The 21,736-nt window shown below is 38.0% G+C and overlaps 1 protein-coding gene across 4 annotated transcripts in view; it reads left to right on the forward strand.

Annotated features, from left to right (window-relative positions):
• The window catches only part of CDK14 (cyclin dependent kinase 14), a 677,451-nt gene that overhangs the window by 309,849 nt on the left and 345,866 nt on the right, over nt 1-21,736 (forward strand). For all 4 annotated transcript variants that reach the window (XM_015095181.4, XM_042248369.2, XM_027968434.3 and 1 more), the window contains one exon: nt 13,056-13,118. In XM_015095181.4, coding sequence (XP_014950667.1) covers nt 13,056-13,118 — 63 coding nt within the window. The remainder of the gene's footprint in view (nt 1-13,055; nt 13,119-21,736) is intronic.

Below are 21,736 nucleotides of genomic sequence, written 5' to 3' on the forward strand. Positions count from 1 at the left end.
TTTAAAAAAATATTTTATTAAGCACTTGATTCTGGTTTTTGACAAAACTAAATGTTTTATCAGTGAGGGCGCTAAATCAGCACACCTACCACAAGTTTTTGTGTGATAGTGTCAATGGTCAAGCACAGATGTGGTCACCTTCTATGTCAAGAATGGTTTCTGCTGTTTTTCTTGATAGAAATGGTTGCAACCATGTTTATATATTGATTATAGTAATTACATGCTAGGCCTACTAATTTATTTTAAGGTAAATATGGGAATTTTTGCCTCAGATTCTCTACTATGATTTTCTAAATTTTTTTTCTAGTTGATTTAAAATTTAAGCACTAGTAGCTTCTATTAAATTTTGCTAAGATTGACTTAAAAAATAAATTTACTCATTTTTAATTGGAGGATAATTGCTTTATAATATTGTGTTGGGTTTGGCCATACATCGACATAAATCAGCCGTAGGTATATATATGTCCCCTGTCCCCTCCCTCTTGACCCTCCCACCCCCTCCCACCCCCTCCCACCCCTCTAGGTTTCCGCAGAGCACAGGTTTGAGCTCCCTCTGTCACACATCAAATACTCACTGCTGCTGCTTCTGCTAAGTCGCTTCAGTCGTGTTCGACTCTGTGCGACCCCATAGATGGCAGCCCACCAGGCTTCCCTGTCCCTGGGATTCTCCAGGGAAGAACACTGGAGTGGGTTGCCATTTCCTTCTCCAATGCATGAGAGTGAAACGCGAAAGTGAAGTCTCTTAGTCGTGCCTGACTCTTAGCGACCCCATGGACTGCAGCCTACCAGGCTCCTCCATCCATGGGATTTTCCAGGCAAGAGTACTGGAGTGGGTTGCCATTGCCTTCTCTACACTGGCAATCTATTGAGACTGACTTCAAGTGGTATTTTCAACCACAGCATCAGGAAAGCAATACCTGAATTCATCCTAGACAGACTTGGTGAGATTTTATTCCTTCTCTTGAAATTTTTTTTCAGTAATCTTTTTATGGCAAATTGCAGTAAGTCAAGAAAGGATATTTTTAGCTCTGATTCACTGAATATATAACTAGATTTTGGCATTAAAGTTTAAAACATATCAAGAGGAGCAATAATGTTGGCCTTTGCTTCTTGAAGTTTCAGAATTCATATTCAAAATATCAACTATATCTGCCAAATATGTCAAGCTCTTGGGAAAGTTATTATCTTGGCAAGTTTGCAAGTGTCTAATGATGGAGGGGAAAAAAAGCAGTTCTTTTTCCAGGGTATCTTTAAGTTCATACTCATGCATGGCAAGGAACTAAATATATTTCCTTTGTACATGGATTAAGCAAAAAGCAAGTAGAGAAAGAAAAGAAAAACAGTGATGATTTAATCTTTGGTAATTGTTTTTTTAAATATCAGGTAAGTCAGTAACTTGATTTTGGTGGTGGAACCTAAAAAAAAGATACTTGGGAATTTCTGCTTCATTTTAACATTTGGTAAAAGGCAGAATACAAGAATTCCTTCTTCTTCTTTTTTTTTTTTTTTTTTTTTTACCCCCTCCATGATCTGAGATCTTTTTATTCTTTGGTGTTAAAAGAGCTACTTCAAGCAAAACTTTTATAATTTTTTGTGGCCCCTTAATATTCTATTTCACTACTCTTCAATTTTTCATGCTTCAGAGCATCAAAACCTATAAGTAAAAGCTTGCATTAAAAAAAAAAATGTTGTTGTGATTCTTTTACTCATAGAGTTTGAGGAAATCTAAATTACTTTGCCACTTTATGTACTATATTATAATACTTTAAATTAATGGAAAACAATAGATCTTACCTGAGTGTATTTGTAATGTACTTAGGCTTCAGGTGTGTACAGGAATAGCAGTATGGCATCTCTTTCATCATGTATGACAAACATACATTTCATATATGTTACTTTGTCTTGCTTTTGCTGAAAGCTTTATCATTCTACATTCTTTGTATTGCCACTAGCCACAGATTTAACTGAAACTATAAATGAATTTTACGTTTGTAGTACAAATTTATTTTTCAAACTATTTTGTCAGTTCAAGAGATTTTGATCTGTCCCACCCATTTTGGAGTTTGTAGCACACAACTCCTGCTCCATAAATAATCAGATGTCCATAACCATCTTAAAAACTTTAAGGTATTTTGCATTGTAAAATCGTAATAATGTTGCTTCTATTACATCCCTCTGTATTTCCTTGGGAGGAAAAATGCCTAACATTGCCACTAGTTGTTCGAGTGATATGAACACTGCTATAAATGTTTCATTTAAGGTAAGGGAGAGCGTATTATTGATTTATCATTCTTGTTTTCCTTGTAGTCATCGGTAAGCTCTTAAAGAGTGAATACTGTTTATCTGTTTTGATCCATTTACAATGTTTTACCCATTTTGAGTTTGAAAGTATATTTTGAATATCAGTTGGTAAGCCAAACCCAAGACAGGATGACAGAGTTAAATAGTTGTAATTGTTTAATATTTTCCTAGTGTGTTCCAGAACTGTTGTTTTTGATGGTAAAAATAACATACACTGTTGTAAATCAGCTATATCCAATAAAATTTTAAAAAGTAACATGTACTGAAAGTTCATTGCAGTATAATTCATAGAATTGTCTGAAACATACATCTGGTATGACCTATCCTTATGTGGGTGTTACTCTTACCCATTGGGCTTCACTTGTGGGTCAGTGGCAGAGAATCCGTCTGCCAATGCAGGAGACTCGAATTCGATCCCTGAGTCAGGAAGATCCCCTGGAGGAGGAAATGGCAACCCACTCCAGTACTCTTGCCTGGGAGTTCCCATGGACAGAGGAGCCCGGTGGGCTGCCGACCACGGTGTCGCAGAAGAGTAGGACATGAGCCGCTAAGAAACAGCTTTCTATTTTGTAGCCAGAAAACGTTATTCCAAGACAGCCACCATTGATTCCTCCGCCCCATCTCCCTCTCTTTCTCTCTCTTCTCTTCCATTCTAGCTCTCTGTCTCTAATCTTTTCTCTCATGTTGCTTTTACCCTATAATTTTGGAATCTCTCTCTATTTCCAGCAGGGCAGCTCCAGAGGGTGTTTTCAGAGTTAATATTATTCCTGAGAACTGTTCCAGTTCCTTTTTCTTTTTTTCTGTCTCATAGTTTGACTCCAGAAAATTTTTCATGGCCCACTTTGTTAACCTTTTTTTTCTCTTCAAATATTTGAGGGTTTTGGATGATCAGAGCATTCCATTCTTCATACCCATTGGCTTTTTCCCCCTTTAAACTTGGCTTCAAAATAGCATGAAAATCTTTTTAAAGTGGCTGTTTGACTCTGTTAAAATTTATTAAATGGTTTAGGCTTGTGAATGGTGTGCCAGAGGGCATATAAACCAAACGGAGTAGTCCTTTCCTTCACTCTTTGAAGAGAGCAGGTTTTATACAGTCTTGTAATGCAACAAAAGCATTTAGTTCTGTAGAACCCCAATGTTTTTCTTGTGGAAGATTTCATCCAATTTTTTGAAACATCCCAAATCTATACTTTGAATTTATTTAAAAAAGGATTATCATTTGTACCTCTTAAAGATGTTATGCAGTGATGTGGACATAAATATATGTTTGTTTTATGAATTAGCCCCTATAATATTGAAACTACTTCAGACATTTGAACTATTGGAAAATAAATGTCTGCATTCTTTTTATCGGAGAAAAATGACTCCCAACAGTCATACTCCCTGGGTAAAGATATACGGCCTTTCTACCCATAATGTCATTGCCAGAAGCCAAATAGTACGTTTTTTGTTTTAATGGAAAAGATCTTTCAGTTTGCTGGTTTTACATGGTTAGAAATGCTTCCTGCTCCAGTCTCCAGCCCCAGGCTGCTCATGTATTTTGAATTCAGAAATGACAGCTGAAACCAATTAGGCAGAATTAGGGGATCTCTAAGTCACATATAGGTTATGTCCAAAAAGGAGAATAATACATTATATGATTAAAAAAAGAAGCAACTAATTTAATTAGGGCTAAGCTGAGGCAGTGTGATTACTATAGGGGATTTTTATATAGTATTTTTTTGTATTTTAAAAAATTTCTTTGTTTAATTGGAGGATAATTACTTTGAATACTGTGATGGTTTTTGCCATACATCAGCATCCCCCCATCCTGCACCAACCTCCCACCTCCCTCCCCATCCCACCCATTTAGGTTGTCACAATGGAATGACTATGGAGGATTTTTATATAGTATTAACTACTGTGTGTGTTAGCTACCCTTGCCCTCTTTAGGAAATAGGTTTACTGTTAGAATTTCAAACATTTTCTAAGTGGCATAAATACAGCTGAAAATAAAATAACCCAGAAACAGGCTTTGGAATATGTAAAGTAAGTCTTTGCAGTAACAGTGGAGTATTTGAGAGTATTCCATTTAAGAACGTATTTTACATATGATGGGATAGATCAGAAGACCGTATTTTTCTCTTATTGTCATATCATGTCCTGTGATGCAACTTGAGACACAGTAATTAGAATTGCTATTAGTACTTCAGAGGGAAGAGATAGTACTTTTGTAGTTGCTCATGAGGGTCTTCTTTTTGTCATTAAAGATAAGGGATTTCAGCTCATTTGCAGAATACCTAAATAACATATAACATATGGAATACTTACAAACTTTTATTTTTTAACCACTGTTTTAAAAATGGACCTTTTGGTATATAGTGGATACAAACCTTCTTTATGAGGCACCTTGAATGGCTATGATTTTGTTTAAATGGAGAGTTGATTAATATTTCTTTTCATTTTTTTCTCACTAATGAATAGTGCTCACATGTTTGAACCCCCATTAAAATTTTATTTATTATAATTTGGGACTAAATAGATGACTACTACAAAGCTGAATGGGGGAAAATGCAATTTCAAAGTCAGTTTAAACCTGTGGGCTTCATATATGAGCAGTTAAAAACTAACTGCTCAGTAACTTGATGTATTAATTCTCACAGCAATGTAGGCTGATTGGAACAGAGATTATAGCCAGAGGAACATGGCATTGATCGCTGCAGAAGGAAGGAGGGCTCAGCTTCTAGAAGTTTTCTTCAGTTGCCTCTAGCAGCAGCCATTCCCCAGAGAATCGCTTGACTTTAATGAGCTACAGGTGAAATATTGATAAATTAAAAACTAAAACGATAGTGAGGTCTCCCAAACGTGCTCCTGTCTGAGAGGTGTGGTTCTAGTTGAAGTGCGTGTGGTGTATCCCAGACGGTAGGAAAGGCGACACTGGCCCAGAGAAGGTAAGGATCACGAGTAAGGCTCGCCTTGGATACGTGAGCAGTCAGCATGGTTGCCATTCATTTTGGGACCCTATGTGGTACCACTGAAGAGCGGAAGTAATTGCTCTTGAATGCTCTTGTGCTTTAGATATTTGTAAATTTCTTAAGATGCTCTCTCACCAGTCAGAGTAATATTCAAAGTTTTCTTTTTTTAACAGTGGATCACTTCCCCATTATAAGGAAGAGATTAGGGTGTAATCTCTGGGATGAGGAGCCAGGAGCTCCTTAAACAATAAGGATCAGTCTGGAAAAGGAGGGCTTGATATTTTTGTGGGCTCTATATCACTGTGCCTCGGCTCTGTGTTTCCAAGGGGTACATGTTATCAACTAGTTCTTAACGTATCTCATGTGTTTGCTTTTTTAATGTATTTATTTGGTTGTGCTGAGTCTTAGTTTTGGCACGCAGGATTTTACTTGTGGCATGTGGGATCTAGTTCCCCGACCAGAGATCAAACCCAGGTTCCCTGCGTTGGAAGCACAGAGTCTCAGACACTGGACCACCAGGGAAGTTACCCCCACCCCCATCTTTTTCTTTTTTTTAAAATTCAGGTTGGCACTTAATGTTTCATTTTTTTTAAACGAGTATTCATTGATTTCCAAATAAAAGTATAGCTGAGGTGTGATGCTTATTTTTAAAATTAATTTATTTTTAATTGGACGATAATTACTTTACAGTATTGTGTTGGTTTCTCCCATATATCAGCATGAATTTGCCACACACGAACATGAATGGACTGTGGTATTTATGTAAAATAAGCCTGTTCCTCAAGAAGAAAGAAATTCAGAATTAGTTTTATTATCTCTGGAATCTTTCTAGTATTCCTACTATTGTGAAGCAGTTTTTTTTTTTTTAATGCTATAAAATTACATGAATCCTGAATATACTGACTTCTGTCTTGCTGTCAAGATGGAAAACTAACATGAAAAGAAGTCAAGAATATGGAGGGTGTGTGTAGCAGAAAATGAGGATTTCTGTTGGTTATCCCCATGGAAAGACTTCCTTATTTTTAGCCTAGATGCTAAAAATAGGACTGTGCTACTTTCAATATCACATTTTTGGCAGTGCTTCTGAAAAACATCAAAAATTAGCTAACAGATATTGTCGACACCATGCTTAACATGAGAGGGTGGGGGGAAAGTGTATGTGTTGGGAAGGGGTACTGTTTAGATTCCTGCTTAATGAGAAAAGGTCAGTCTGAAATTCATTGCTGATATTAAAGCATAATTTCTCTGAGGGACTTGGCGTCTCTTGAATAAAAAGTTTGATCTTTTCAAGGAACAGTAACTGGAAAACCTCATTTCATTGATGGTACATTGATTACAAAGAAACATAAACCCATACTAACAACTTCCCTGGTAGCTCAGATGGTAAAGAATCTGCCTGCAATGCAGGAGACGTGGGTTTGTTCCCTGGGTCAAAAAGATCCCCTGGCGAAGGAAATGGCAACCCACTCCAGTATTCTTGCCTGGAGAATCCCATGGACAGAGGGGCCTGGTGGACTACTGTGCCTGCCTGGGATCGCAGAGTTGGACACGACTGAGTGAACTAACATTTTCACTTTCAAACACATACTAAATGATGAAGCCTACTGAATAATTGACTTATACTTGTTTCTGCCCTGGTCAGCTTTCACGTCCAAAAGCTTGTCTGACTCTGGGGTCTTCTGAGAGTCTTTTTACCAGTGGTGTTCAGTGAAGGCATATTGCTTCTTTTCCCTTACCCAAAGTCAGTTTTAAAAGGAGTAAGGAATGGAGAATTCCAGAAAAACATCTACTTCTGCTTCATTGATTATGCTAAAGTCTTTGACTGTGTGGATCACAACAAACTGTGGAAAATTATTAAATAGGTGGGAATACCATACCACCTAACCTGCCTCCTGCAAAATCTGTATTCAGGTCAAGAAGCAACAGTTAGAACCGGACATGGAACAACAGACTGGTTCAAAATTGGGAAAATAGTACATCAAAGCTGTATATTGTCACCCTGCTTATTTAAATATGTAGAGTGCATCATGAGAAATGCTGGGCTGGATGAAGCACAAGCTGGAATCAAGACTGCTGGGAGCAATATCAATAACCTCAGATATGCAGATGACACCACCCTTATGGCAGAAAGTGAAGAAGAAGTAAAGAGCCTCTTGATGAAAGTGAAAGAGGAGAGTGAAAAAGTTGGCTTAAAGCTCAACATTCAGAAAACGAAGATCATGGCATCTGGTTCCATCACTTCATGGCAAATAGATGGGGAAACGATGGAAACAGTGACTGACTTTATTTTCCTGGACTCCAAAATCACTGCAGAGGGTGACTGCAGCCATGAAATTAAAAGACGTTTGCTCCTTGGAAGAAAAACTATGACCAACCTAGACAGCATATTAAAAAACAGACAATCACTTTGCCAACCAAGGTCTGTCTAGTCAAAACTATGGTTTTTCTGGTAGTCATGTATGGATGTGACAGTTAGACCATGAAAGAGGCTGAACACCAAAGAATTGGTGCTTTTGAACTGTGGTGTTGGAGACGACTCTCGAGAGTCCCTTGGACTGCCAGGAGATCCACCCAGTCCATCCTAAAGGAGATCAGTCCTGAATGTTCACTGGAAGGACTGCTGCTGAAGCTGAAGCTCCAGTACTTTGGCCACCTGATGCGAAGAGCTGACTCGCTAGAAAAGCCCCTGATGCTGGGAAAGATTGAACAGGAGGAGAAGGGGACGACAGAAGATGAGATGGTTGGATGGCATCACCCACTCGATGGACCTGAGTTTGAGCAAGGTCCAGGAGTTGGTGATAGACAGGATGCCTGGCGTGCTGCAGTCCATGGGGTCACAAAGAGTCGCACACGACTGACTGACTGAACAGCCACAACAAGCAATGGAGAGTGGAAAGCAAGAAAAGGGGAATGTCATAGTCCAGCTGGTTTCGCATCTTTTTCTTTGGCTGGATTTTTTTTTTTCCAGGTAATCTTTTGAAGGGATGTTCTGCACTCAGGCCTGTTTAAAACTGTCATCGTGTTTATAATTTATCTTTGCAGTCTCCTTTCATGTCTTTCTCTTGAAGTTTCATGGGTGTGTTCTGTTGGTCATGTAGTTCTCAGGTCTACATATGACTGAAATTCACTGAGACTCTGCTGTGTGAAAGTGCTTATGAGGAAAAAGTCTTTTCTCCGGTATTTTGTGCTCTTTTCTATATGCTGCTGTTTCACGAAGGAATATCTGTCTTCTGCCTTCTAAATTGATCCTGCCACAGTGTAATGAAGTCAACATGGAGAAACCCAAACTGTAAATGTGGTTCTTTTACAGAAAACGTTTATGTTCAGGGGATTATGGTTTCAGATATGTTCTTCAAATTCCTTCCCCTTGAAATACTCCTGCACCTTTGTAAATCCTATAGTAAATGCTGCGTACATGCGTGCCAAGTCGCTTCCGTCATGTCTGATTCTTTTGTGAGCCCCATGGACTGCAGCCCACCAGGCTCCTCTGTCCATGGGGTTCTCCAGGCAAGAATACTGGAGTGTGTTGCCATTTCCTCTTCCAGGGATCTTCTCCACCCAGGGATCAAACCTGCATGTCTTCTATCTCTTGGCATTTATGTCTCCTGCATTTACCACTAGCGTCACACGGGAACCTTAAATAAATGCTACTTGATGGGTAATCAGCAATAAAGAAAGAGGAACCTGATTTTGAAAGAAATGTATGCAAGTGTGGGGATTGAACCTTCCAGCTTCTTTCTGCTTTCACTCTTCTGCTTGGTATACAAATCTAGCCACACTTGTTGGCTTCATTTAAAACCGCCCACTCTAGAGGGAAGGCTGACGAAGTATTCTTAGGCATTCAGGTATAAACCTGTCAGACACAAGTACTTCTAAAAGCATTGCCCAGAACAGCAGCAGTTGTAGAGTGAGGAAGAGGGAGGTGCAGGAAGATGGAGTGAAGCATAAGGGGGTACAGGCCAGAAGAGATGCTAGCCACGAGCCAAGATAGAGATCGGAGCGGGAAGAGTGACTGGGTTTGGTCTATAGTTACCAGGCACCTAGTCTAAAGATACTCCTTTTATTTTTAGAACAAGAAATGGCCAGAGATCAAGCCAGATGGATTGAGATTATGCGTGTCTCATCAGTGGACAGTGATCTGTTGGTCATGTGCTATAGGGGCCTTCTGTTCAGAACTCGTATGTGTAGGATGGCTTTAAAAAGCGTAATAACAGAGAATTACCTCCCAGCGTGACTGTTAAAGTTGCTTCTATTATTCCTGGACCAGGAAAGGTCATAAGGGTCACATAATCCAGTGAGTTGAACGAAGGAGAGAAGTTAAAATGAAGAGATGTAATGAAATTTGTAATTTAGGCACATCTAATGTAGTTCCAGGCATAGTATTGTATATTAAAAAAAGGGGGGAGGAGAAAGTTTTTAATTAAAGTCAAACGGAAGTTTGCCAGGATACAACATAAGACCTTATACCCCCTTTTGTCTTTTCCTCCATTTGAGGTTCTCTAGATTTTTGCCCCTAGTCACCCAGAGCAATCTCAGATGAATGATGTATTTGCTAGAAGTAGTCTCAGAGGTTGTGTACGGAGAGCTGTGGAGCATGAATGAGAATGTCTGGACGTACGGACAGGAAGAACGCATACAATAAGAATGAAATGTTATGCCTAAGAGTTCCAGTTCTCAAACGGTATTTAGCATTTCATTTTGAATTGCAGTCCTCCAAAATATCCCTTCGTAGTCTAAACACACTACAGAAAATCTTCATCACCATCATTATCCTCATCATCACCTGCAGCATCTACCCCGTGCTGGGCATAATGGATACTTATGCACTAATTTTCACAATATCCATATGCAGAAGGTGTGCTAGGATTATCCCCATAACACAGACGAAGACACTGATACCCAGAGGTCATATAACCACCTAAGGCTACGTAGCTAGTGGCAGCCGTGTGTGTGCATACATACATGTTCATGCCGTACAACTGAGGGAATACAAATTTAAAATTTTTGAAGGTTTGGGAAAAATCTTTTTGAAATTTCCCTAAGATCTCATTTCTGGAGAAGCCTCCTTGTTATTCATGTTGCAGTATCCTTGGGCATGCATATACACACAAAAGGATATAAGGTATACATGAGACTCAGGAACTTTTTCCCCCGTTCCTGATATATTTCCATCCTCATAGGTAAGTGGGGATTTTGTTTGGTTGGTTGGTTTCAAACAAAATGCTTGAGTACTTTATTCTTTGAAAAAAGTTACAGTATTTTCACAGGTATATGAAAATCCACAGAACGTTTGAGTTATCTGAAAGCAGAGACTCTGTTATTTATTTATGCACAATTTGCATTTAATGCATATACGTCAAGTAAAAAGTACAATGGAAGCTTTGACCCTAACATCATTTCACTTCTTAAAGGATATATATGTAGCATAAGTTTATTGGGCATAAAATTAAACATGCTTTTTAGCTGTGTTACTCATATCCTTTATATAACCTCCTTTTTACTTTTTAATTTTTTTGTCAATTTCATTGGTTGATTTTTTTTTAAAGAAGTAACCTTCAAAATTTTGTGAAAATTTGAGCTTCTTCTTTTATTTTGATCAGTATTTGCTTTATAGTGATATACCATGTTGCTAGGTGAATAAATGTTTAATTCGTGTTCTTTGAATTCTATTATGTTTAACATTTACATTGATAAGTTGCTCTTTGCTTTTTATTGGTATTTGCCAGTATAAATACCATAAAATATAAATAACATCAATATATAATATATAATATGATGTATTATCCCTTTACTTTCAGGTTTTCTGTTATTTTTTGTTATTTTGTATTTAGCCTTTATCTTGGAAAGAGTGTGAGTTTGATTTTGTTTTGTAAACTGAAAATTTACATTTTTAAAAGAGATTTTAACATATGTTTATTAATTATTGTTATGATTGGATGTACTTTCTATTTACCAGTTTATTATGTGTGAGACAACAAGCACGTTATATTGTATATCATGTAGTATATTAAAACATACTTTTTCATGGACCATTTTCTGTGTTCTGTTACAGCATTGTTAATCGGCTATGCCCTAGTACAAGATAAAGAATTTTTGAAGTATATAGTTTCTGTCCTCAGTGTGTGGAAAAGAGAAAGGCAATACGGTCTTAGAATATATCCATGAGCATCTCTTCTATCCCATGTCTTTCCCTTTGTTCTTCCATGGCTGACCTTTTTCATTCTCTACCCAGATCTTATTTGAAAGTATCACTTACTGTGGCCTGTCTTGAGCAGACGTTAAGGGCCTCCCTCCATGTCCTCAAACACTGCCCAGTAGTATTCCTAATGTACGACTTACTGTACTGCCATTACACACGTCCTGGTGTTTTTCCACCTACATCTGTTTCCTTGAATTCTGTGTCCTTACTGATTAGTGTCACTTAACTCCAGAGCTTTCTTTGGGCACCTGATGTGAAGAGCGGGCTCATTGGAAAAGACCCTGACTCTGGGAAGGATCGAAGGCAAAAGGAGAAGAGGGCAGCAGAGGATGACATGGTTAAGTAGCATCACTAACTCAACGGGCATGGGTTTGAGGAAACTCCAGAAGATAGTAAAGGACAGGGAAGCCTGGCATGCTGTAGTCCATGGGGTAGTAAAGAGTGGAGCACAATTTAACGACTGAACAACAGCAATAGAATGACTAGTGTAGCGCCTGGAAGATAATGAGCTGGGAAATACATGGTGAACAGTGAATGAATGCTAAATTCTGCTCTATATTCTTAGCAGTTACCAGCTGGCACGCAAGAAAAACTCAGTAAAGGAAGCTGAACTGTTATCATCATGGCTACAACCATGTATAGGCTTATGAATGTGTCAAAAGCTTATAATTCCTCAACAATTGAAACCTGATAATGGAGCATAAATAATCGTGGTCACTGGTTTTTACAGAGTGATTAAATCATAAAATTGTTACCGCCAATAAATAAGATTAGGAAAATTTGTACAGCAACTCTACATGTTTCTTTAGAAGTTTTATGTAGCTCATGATATAAACAGAAAAAGCATTAAAAAGAAAATATACAGCTGTGTGCAAATTCAACTTGGGATATTTGGAAAAATTACAGTATAAGTTGCTATCTAGGGATATTTCTTTTTAAAATGAATCTGGATGTATTTGTCTTAATTTATAACTTTGGAAGTATTTGCATTGATTTAGAAAGTAAATCATTATAAAGTTTTATAAAATAAATATTTTTTCAAGTATATTCAAGAGTGCTGAGAATCTGAAAATTATCTTTTAATGAATATAGTTATGAGAAATGTAAATACATCCAATGATGAATTTTATTAGAATGATCTGTTTGTAATATTTACATGTCATACAAAATAAATAACCATCACCTTCATTTCCACCTGAAAAAGGCAGGTAATTGAAATTGTATTTGGATTGGTTAACTGTATGTGTGTGTGCTTTTAGTTGAAGTTAAGGTATATATATTTTAGGTAAGGTTTCTTCTTATTCCACTTAAGAGATACATATTCAATGTGAGAATTAGGCATTTAACAAATTAGCAAATTGTGGACCTAAATTCTGTCTAATGCACAGATATGTTTAACATAAGATAGAATCTGGAGTAATGATTCAACTGTGGTTAAAATGGAGGGTGGAGGAACGTGCAGCTGCATACACTAGAAAATCCACCCACTTGTCTTATATTTGCTTGGTTCAGAAAGTAGTGATGACTTTGAAATAGAAAAATATTGATTCATTGTTTTATAGCCAAAGGGATGTTAATACGTTTTCCTTTTTTTCTTCTAGCATACTGATTTATGTCAGTACATGGACAAGCACCCTGGGGGGCTGCATCCAGATAATGTGAAGGTACGAAAAGATCTTTAAAAGTCAAGGCTTAGCATTCTTCATGTGCATTTTTTGAACCAAAGTCCAATGCCTCTACTATAATTTTTTTTTTTAATTGTGTAAAGAGAAGTGATTCTGAAGTGAACCACAGTCATTGCTTTGACAATGGAAGCCATGCTTTGGCATTAGATATTTTCACTGGAGTATTATTATTTATACTGTACCCTATTTTTCCTTCATGGAGAACCATTTGCCAGTAATGAGAGAGATCTACTGGAATCCTGCCAAAACTATGTTTTCAGTAGAGAGGAATCTCCAGTCGCTGTAGCTTAGAGCTCCATACTGAAGTACCAGTTGGTTTCAAGATAATGTATGATTATGATCCAAAATCATGTTACGATGAGTTCATGGTGCATATTTTTTCATTTGTTTGTATAAAGAGATAAAAATGATTTTTCCTTCAGTTTTCTTTTATTTCTTTCACCAGATATTGGATTACTACGTGTAAAAAGAATTAAGCTTTTCTAAGTTTTGACCTAGCAACCATTTTGGAAACATTTCCCCATATTTCAGACTTAAAAGAGGAGAGTCTTTTCTTGGCATATGTTAGGGAGGTAGGAGATACTAAAGGTTATCGGTAGGTTAATGATGTGCTTCCATTTTAGTTTTGAAATGGCTACATTTCAGGATCCCGAGAACCCATTCAGTGATATAAATGCATTTGGAGTATCATTATTTGTCTCCTTTTCATCCCATTCACTATCTGCACCTTTCTTGCAGTGTGGCATGGTTTTCCTGCTGTACTTTCCCCTTTGCTAGAGGTAGACTTCACATATAGCGTTACATGTGTTCATTTCTTTTTTGCTTTATAAAAATACTATTTTATTGTCTGTAGTTTCTTATTTTTTCAATATCTAGTTAATGGGTTTTCTTTATTCATTAGAATTAGTGATGTCAGTTATAGTGAATTTAATTGAGACATTTGCCCCCATGGTGGTAAATGACAAAAGGATTTTTTCTCTACATTCCTTAGGACTGACTAACCAGTCATTAAAACTTGTGCCATTCTGATGAGTAAAAATGAGATGTTTTTACATTGGCATTTTCTTGACTGCTAGTGACATTGGGCATCTTTTCATGTTTCTTGACCATTTGTAATTCTGCCATTACAGTTTGCCTGTTTCTTATATATTGTTCAATTTTCTATTGCATTGTTCTTTTCTTAATAAATTGAAGGCTATTTTTAATATTTGTAACATTAAAGATGGGGCTTTTTAAGGTGATCACTTTTGTTATACATTTTTAAAATGTGGGAAACTGTAGGAACTCTGCAAGACATTCTTTTTAAAATAAATACTAGAATCAGTATGGTACTTGAAGTATTTGTTGACTTTTTTCATATATGTCCTTTTTCATTGTTGTGACTTTTTGTTCTATTAAATTTTTATTTAGATTCAGTTTTTTGACTATTCGCTTTTCTTAAACATCTGTATACATTGACATAGATTTTTAGTGGTTGCATTGGGCAAGAAATTTTAACAGGCTAAGAGATTTTTAAATCTTGCTTAATACTAATTAATAGTATTATTAATTACAATACTAATGTTTAATGACCGCAGTTTTTTTTTAACATCAAACATCACTGACTTGATGGACGTGAGTCTGAGTGAACTCCAGGAGTTGGTGATGGACAGGGAGGCCTGATGTGCTGCGATTCATGGGGTCGCAAAGAGTCGGACACGACTGAGCGACTGACCTGACCTGAATGTTTAATGACCGCAATTTTTTTTTTTTTAACATCAAAACATCTCAAGTCATCTCATTACTACATTTAATGTTCTCTTTTTAGGGTTGATTGGGTTCAAAATCAACAGTATGGTACCTCCTTACTCTTATTTTCCACGTCAGCCCAGGTAATCTGCAGAGAGCCCAGCTAGTGGAAGCCCAGGACCTATTAGAATCAGTGGAAATCAGAGGCTACTCTGAGCTAACTTTGACCTCCCAACTTTAAGTTCAGTGACAGGATTGAGATTAAAGAGCTGACTCCGCCTTTGCAAAGAACAAAGACATCACTGGATTTCCAGTATCCTGGTTTGGTCTTCTCACCAATACTTCGTGGCTGTTATTTAGTCACTTAGCCATGTCTGACTCTTTGTGACCCCCTGGACCACAGCACGCCAGGCTTTCCTGTCCTTCAGTGTCTCCTGGAGTTTGCTCAGACTTATGTCCACTGAGTCAATGATGCCATCCAACCATCTCATCCTCTGTCGCCCCCTTTTCTTGCCCTCAATCTTTCCCAGCATCTTTCAGGGTCTTTTCCAGTAGTCAGCTCTTCGTGTCAGGTGGCCAAAGTACTGGAGCTTCTGCTTCAGCGTTAGTCCTTCCAATGAATATTCAGGACTGATTTCCTTTAGGATGGACTGTTTAGATCTCCTTGCAGTCCAAGGGACTCTCAAGAGTCTTCTCCAACACCACCGTTCAAAAGCATCAGTTCTTTGGCTCAACCTTCTTTATGGTCCTGCTCTCACATCTATACAAGACTACTGCAAAAACTATAGCTTTGACTAATGGACCTTTGTTGGCAAAATGATATCTCTGCTTTTGAATACGCTGTCTAGGTTTGTTAGAGTTTTCCTTCCAAGGAGCAAGCGTCTTTTAATTTTATGGCTCATTAGTTATGGGTAAGAATTGGTGGAAAACTTTATCTGTGAAGCAAAGGAAGAGAGCTCTTCCCATAGAGCATTGCTGTTTTCATCTCAGGCTGGCATCACTGGTAATTTCTGTAGCCTTTGTAGTAAGTTCTGCTTTTTCCATTACATTTTATTTTTCCTTAATTTCTTGATAGTCATGGAGAGATTGAGCTTCTAGGTTACTGATTTTCAGTTACTAGGCTGCACTGCTTGAAATTGTGTTTCAATAACTCTTACCTGTTTGGCAAGCTTTTCTTTGACCCCATGATCAGTCATCATATGCTTAGTATATGTATATATACATCATTCAAATATTTAGTATGTATATCTTTCCAAATATGAGAGGCAGCAATAGGTATTGATATATAAGTATCCCTTTCCCCATAGCTATTGAGGTACTGGCTTCTTTGAGGATTTGCCAAAATGTTCTTGATTGTCCCAGTTCTTGGAATACTTAAGGGTGCAAGAAATTTTGGTTGGCATTGACGAGGTCTTCAAACTGGGCTCCATAGCACAGTCATCTGTGAAATTAAAAGAATATACATATATGTATATGTGTGTATGTATATATATGTGTACATGGGCCTCCCTGGTGGCTCAGCGATAAAGAGTCTGCCTGCCAGTGTGGATTCGATCCCTGAGTTGGGAAGATTCCCTGGTGCAGGAAATGGCAACCTACTCTAGTATTTTTGCCTGGAGAATCCCGTGGACAGGGAAGCCTGGCAGACTACAGTCCATGGGGTCATAAAGAACTGGACATGACTGAGCAACTGAGCACACACACACACACACACACATATACACATATATAGTCTCTTTTCTTTTCCCAGAATCAAAATTTTAAAAGCACCCTAAGTAGGAAATGGGCTTCCCTTGTGGCTTAGCTGGTAAAGAATCTGCCTGCAATAGGGGAGACCTGTGGGTTGGGAAGATCCCCTGGAGAAGGGAAAGGCTCCCCACTCCAGTATTCTGGCCTGGAGAATTCAGTGGACCGTATATAGTCCATGAGCGACTTTCTCTTAAGTAGGAGATGGTGGGCATTTGCTCAGGCCAGGGCTGAGAGGCCTGGCTGCCTCGCACAGCCCCCAGCATCAGCCTGCTTTCCTTGTGGCCTGTAGGCGTTTGCCTGCAGCCTGGAGAGCTGGTGGTGATGAGGGCCTGCTGCTCTCTCCCAGCTCCACAGCCTGCCTGCCTCAAGAGCTGTCGCTCTGCCAGCTAGGTGATTGGTGGGGTGTCCGAGAGAACAGCAGGGGCTGGGCAGGTAGGAGGGGATATGGGTGCTTCATGAAACAGGTCTCCGACCCAGGCCTGAAGCCTGAAAGCGTCTATTATGGGCATCAGGTCAGTCCAAGAGAACAGACGTAAAGAAGGCCCCCCTTGACAAATAAGTACTCAGAGGAAGCAAGGTTGGTTTGTTTTGATTAGACAGAGAAAGAAGCATCAAAAAATTATCAATAATAATATCTAAGAGGCAAAAGAGAATAGTACACCTGTAAAGCACAATGCTACATTACTTTCCTTGTGGTTCAGTCCCTGAATCGTGTCTGACTCTTCGCAGCCCCATGGACTGCAGCACTCTAGGCCTCCATGTCCTTCACTATCCCCCTTTATTTTAAACAGGATAAATCAGTGAACATGAGGTAGCTTTGGAAATTAAAAATACGATGACAGAAATTAAAAACAACAACAATTTTAAAATGGGAAATAGGATTACTTAGGATGCAATTTACATCATTGCTGTAGGTAAACTTTGAAATTGGCTCTTGTATTTTATATTCCCCTTCAGGTTTCTATTTTCACTATTTAAGTTAAGCAAAGTCTGCTTTCTTCCACTTTTCTTCTTTGTACTTTCTAAAATAAAGTGAAGCGATTCCTAATATAATAAAATAAAAAACAACAGTCGTGAAAATGGATGGAAGAAAAAGTTGGAGAATTGTACCAACTTATGCTTATGTGCAAAGTAGAGCATAAAATAGAAATCTGAAACATGAGACAACAATTATTTAAAAAATTTAGAATCCAGTTCAGGAGATGGGCCATCTGAATAATTGGAGAAAATAGGATGTAGTTATTAAAATAATAAACTTTGAAATATGCTTCTTCTAGATGTGAAGGATGTGAACTTCAAGATTAAACAGATCTTTTAAATGCCCAGAACATTTAATGAAAATAGAAGAACAGTAATATTTATTATGGCAGAATTTCTGAACATGATTTCAAAGACAGATCCTACTGAAAGGAAGCAGATTTACTGCTAAGAATCAAGAATTACAGTGGTGTCATCACCGTTTAGGGGGGTTTTCCTGGTGGCTCAGTTGGTGAAGAATCTGCTTGCAATGCAGGAGCCCACCTGCAATGCAGTAGTTCAGGTTCAATCCCTGGGTCAAGAAGATCCCCTGGAGAAAGCAATGGCAACCCACTCCAGTATTCTTGCCTGGAAAATCCCAGGGACAGAGGAACCTCGAGGGCTATAGTTTATGGGGTCGCAAAGAGCTGGACATGACTTAGGAACTCAACCACCACCACCACCGCCACCTTCACCATTTAGACTTCAGCAGCGGCCCTAGAAGGGAGACGGAAGTGGGACAATGACTTGAGAATTCTGATGTAAAATTGTCCAATCTAGTATAATATGCAAACTATCAATGAAGTGTGAAAGCAGAATAGTTATTTTCAGATGTTCAAGGAGTTGAAAATTATGCATACCTTGCATCCTTTCTCAGAAAACTGCTTGAAGATACACTCTCCCCCCTGTAACTCAGGGAATAAACCAAGGCAGAATAGAAAAGGAAACCTGGCAATAGAGGCTACCTCAAAAGAGGGATGGAGATCCTCGAGATGATGAAAAGAATCCCAGGATAACAGCGGGGCATCAGACTGGAAGAGTAACCTGTCAGTCCAATTGCTCAGGTCAGAAGACTCCAGGCGAGATTTCTAAGATGAAATTGTCAGATAGAATATCAAATGTGTTTGAGCAGATTTACAAGTTGGAAGGGGCTTCCCTGGCACCTCAGTAGTAAAGAATTAGCCAGTGCAGGAGCCACAGGAGATGCATATTTGATCCCTGGGTCTAGAAGATCCCCTGGAGGAGGAAATGGCAGCCCACTCCAGCATTCTTGCCTGGAGAATCCCATGCACAGAGGAATCTGGCGGGCTCCAGTCCATGGGGTCGCAAAGAGTCGGACACAGATTCGTGACTGAGCACGCATGCACAAGATTGAAGAATTGGGTGTTGCATTAGTGATAACCCCAAAGAAAACTCAACAACGGCAAACCAACCAACCAACAAAAGATCTAGATTGTTACACCAGGAAAAACAAATTATTGTGCAGGAGAGAAAAGTATTCATATGAAACGTAGTGGCTCAGCTGCAAATAACATTTCCATGGTTATAATACAATATTATAATCAATATGTGATATTGTAATATGCAGTCAATATTACATGTCGATGTATTACATAGTTAAAAAAAGTCAAAGACCTCTTTAGGATTCTGCTATAGCCAGCCTCATTCCAGGATTAGCATCCTAAAACAGTCTTCCATTTCACCGGCCACATTTGATATAAAATAAAGATCAAAATCATTTTGTCAGAGCATTTTGATTCTTTGTCCAATGTTCTTTTCCTTACAATGCATGACTCATTTATTAAATTACTGCACTTAGCTTTTTTATTTGTGACGTTATATGCACTCAGTCACATAGGTTTGTCATCCTTTTCATAGTGAAGATAATAGTTCTACCTTCTCTGAGGGTATGGGAAGTTGAAAAAAACAGAATGCATCAGGTTAATGCCTGTGTTTTGGCATCTGAATTGCAGTGCCTGGAAGCAGACAGCCCCTATTACCACGTTGGTTTCCATGGGAGGCCACTCCGCTAATTATGCACTGGCATTTCTTCACAGTCTGTCTGCGTAGAGACAGTGCCCTCCTCCAGGGTTTCATGTAGGATCTGCACTGCAGGTGAAATTATTCTCAAAGAAGTCTGATTATGACATAGTGGCAGAGGTCCCACGGGTATTTCTGTGTGATGGATTAATGTATTTTTTTTCATGTGGTGATATTTATTGTCACTTAAAATTTCTGAATGCAAAATGAAGAACCTAAGAATAATATTTACTAAGTTAACAGCTGTTCATATTGCTATGCTGGGTGCTGCAGCTGAGCTAAAATTAGATCTTTTAATGGTTCTCTAAAAATGTAGGGTGTGAAAACCAGGTGAGATAAGCAGTTGTCTTTAAAAGAGCATGTTCTTGCAGTAACTCTGAAGCTCTGCATTTGGTTAAATACTTCATGGATTATTAAAGGGTTGGATGTGATAAACAGAAGATATTGATTATGGTGAACAGAAGGAAAACATACTGGTCAAATCTCCTTGCTTCTAAATTTGACAGTTTTGACTTTGGCTTTCATCACTGTGTGGCATGATGATAAGGAGAAATATTTGAAACATGTCTCTTGGATTATAAAAATGTGCATATCTTTGTTTAGATTTCATATAACTTGTTTATTGTGAAAAGCTGGGATACCGCGCGTCTAAGAATTCAGGCGCTTTTTCTTTATCGTAAATCGGGTCAGCTTGCAGGCATTACAAAGGTGATGTATCACTGGAGAATGAGGGGGTAGGAAGGAACAAATGGAAGAGTACATAGCTAGTGATTTCATAATAAGCCACGGAGTAGTCTGTGGTGATTCTGTACTAAATCCCAGCAGAACATCTGTTAAAAGTTTCATCTTTTGTGCCATATATTCCTTGTAAGCATTGGAATAAGCACATCAGAAAAAGATTGTTTCAGTGTTAACTAAATTTCTGTAGTCACTCTGCTACTTTAATTGTCTACAAACTGAGTCTGTTTGCAATATGGTTCTGAAATAAATATTCACTATTAACTAATGGTCTGTATTGTAGCATAATATCAATTTTAGACAAATGGGTAATTTTAGCAGTTAATTACTTAGAGGGCAATTTAAAACCAGAATGGAAAGCCTGAGGACACTGGCCTTGTTATAAATATTTATGATGATTAAAGGCATAACAACCAATTGCTAGGATATGATAATTGGTTTGTAAGAATTTGGGAGGAGGGTAGTTCATTTTTCTCCCCTTTACAAACCATTCACTGTGAATTTTATTGGGTGTTGACTATCATAGTTGAGTTGAAGACAGAACTTGAAGTTCCTCGCTCTGTAATCCTCAGTGATTTACAGATTGATTGGTTTTCTAAAAAGCAACCATAACAGTCTAAATCTCTTTCATTCAGGTTTCACGTGTTCTTTAAAAAATGGTAAGCATGAGAGGCTAAAAATTGAGATTCATCTTTAAAAAAGAGATTAATTGATGCTGTCTCCAGCTCATATCCAGAAATGTAGATGCTTACATCTTATCACCATGACAACCCTGGATCTTCCTGTATTTTTATGTAATTACCTTCATTTCCATGTTATAGTAATGACTTTTCTAGATGACTTTTTTCTAAAAACACATTTGTCTTTTTTTTTTTTTTGCAGAACTGTAATCAAAGATATCCAAAGTAATTCTGAATTCTCTGCCTTATTCTCTGAAGCATCTGAAATTCTTTTGACGTAAAGCTGTTTTATTTTGTATCTAAATATCTATATTAATCACAAAGACCTGAGGATTATTATGGTTGAAAAACTGCTATTTTTCTTTCATAGTCCAGAGAACAGGCAGGTGTATAACAGTCAGAATAATACTGTGCCAAATTAAGATTGTCTTATACAGATGGCACAGTGAATGGATTACTAAATGAGAATTTCTAATGTTGAGACAGGAAATCAGGTAACACCTGATTTTCTCCATATTTTGCATTAGAACTTCCATTTAGCTGGTAATGATTTCCCACTATGCATTATAGTGAATATTATAAAGCCTTTCCTTTTGCTGTATTTTGGAAAATACGGTTATTTCATGAAGTCATTCCAGTGTTTTA

Source organism: Ovis aries, chromosome 4, assembly GCF_016772045.2.
Source record: "Ovis aries strain OAR_USU_Benz2616 breed Rambouillet chromosome 4, ARS-UI_Ramb_v3.0, whole genome shotgun sequence".
Classification (NCBI taxonomy): Eukaryota; Metazoa; Chordata; class Mammalia; order Artiodactyla; family Bovidae; genus Ovis; species Ovis aries.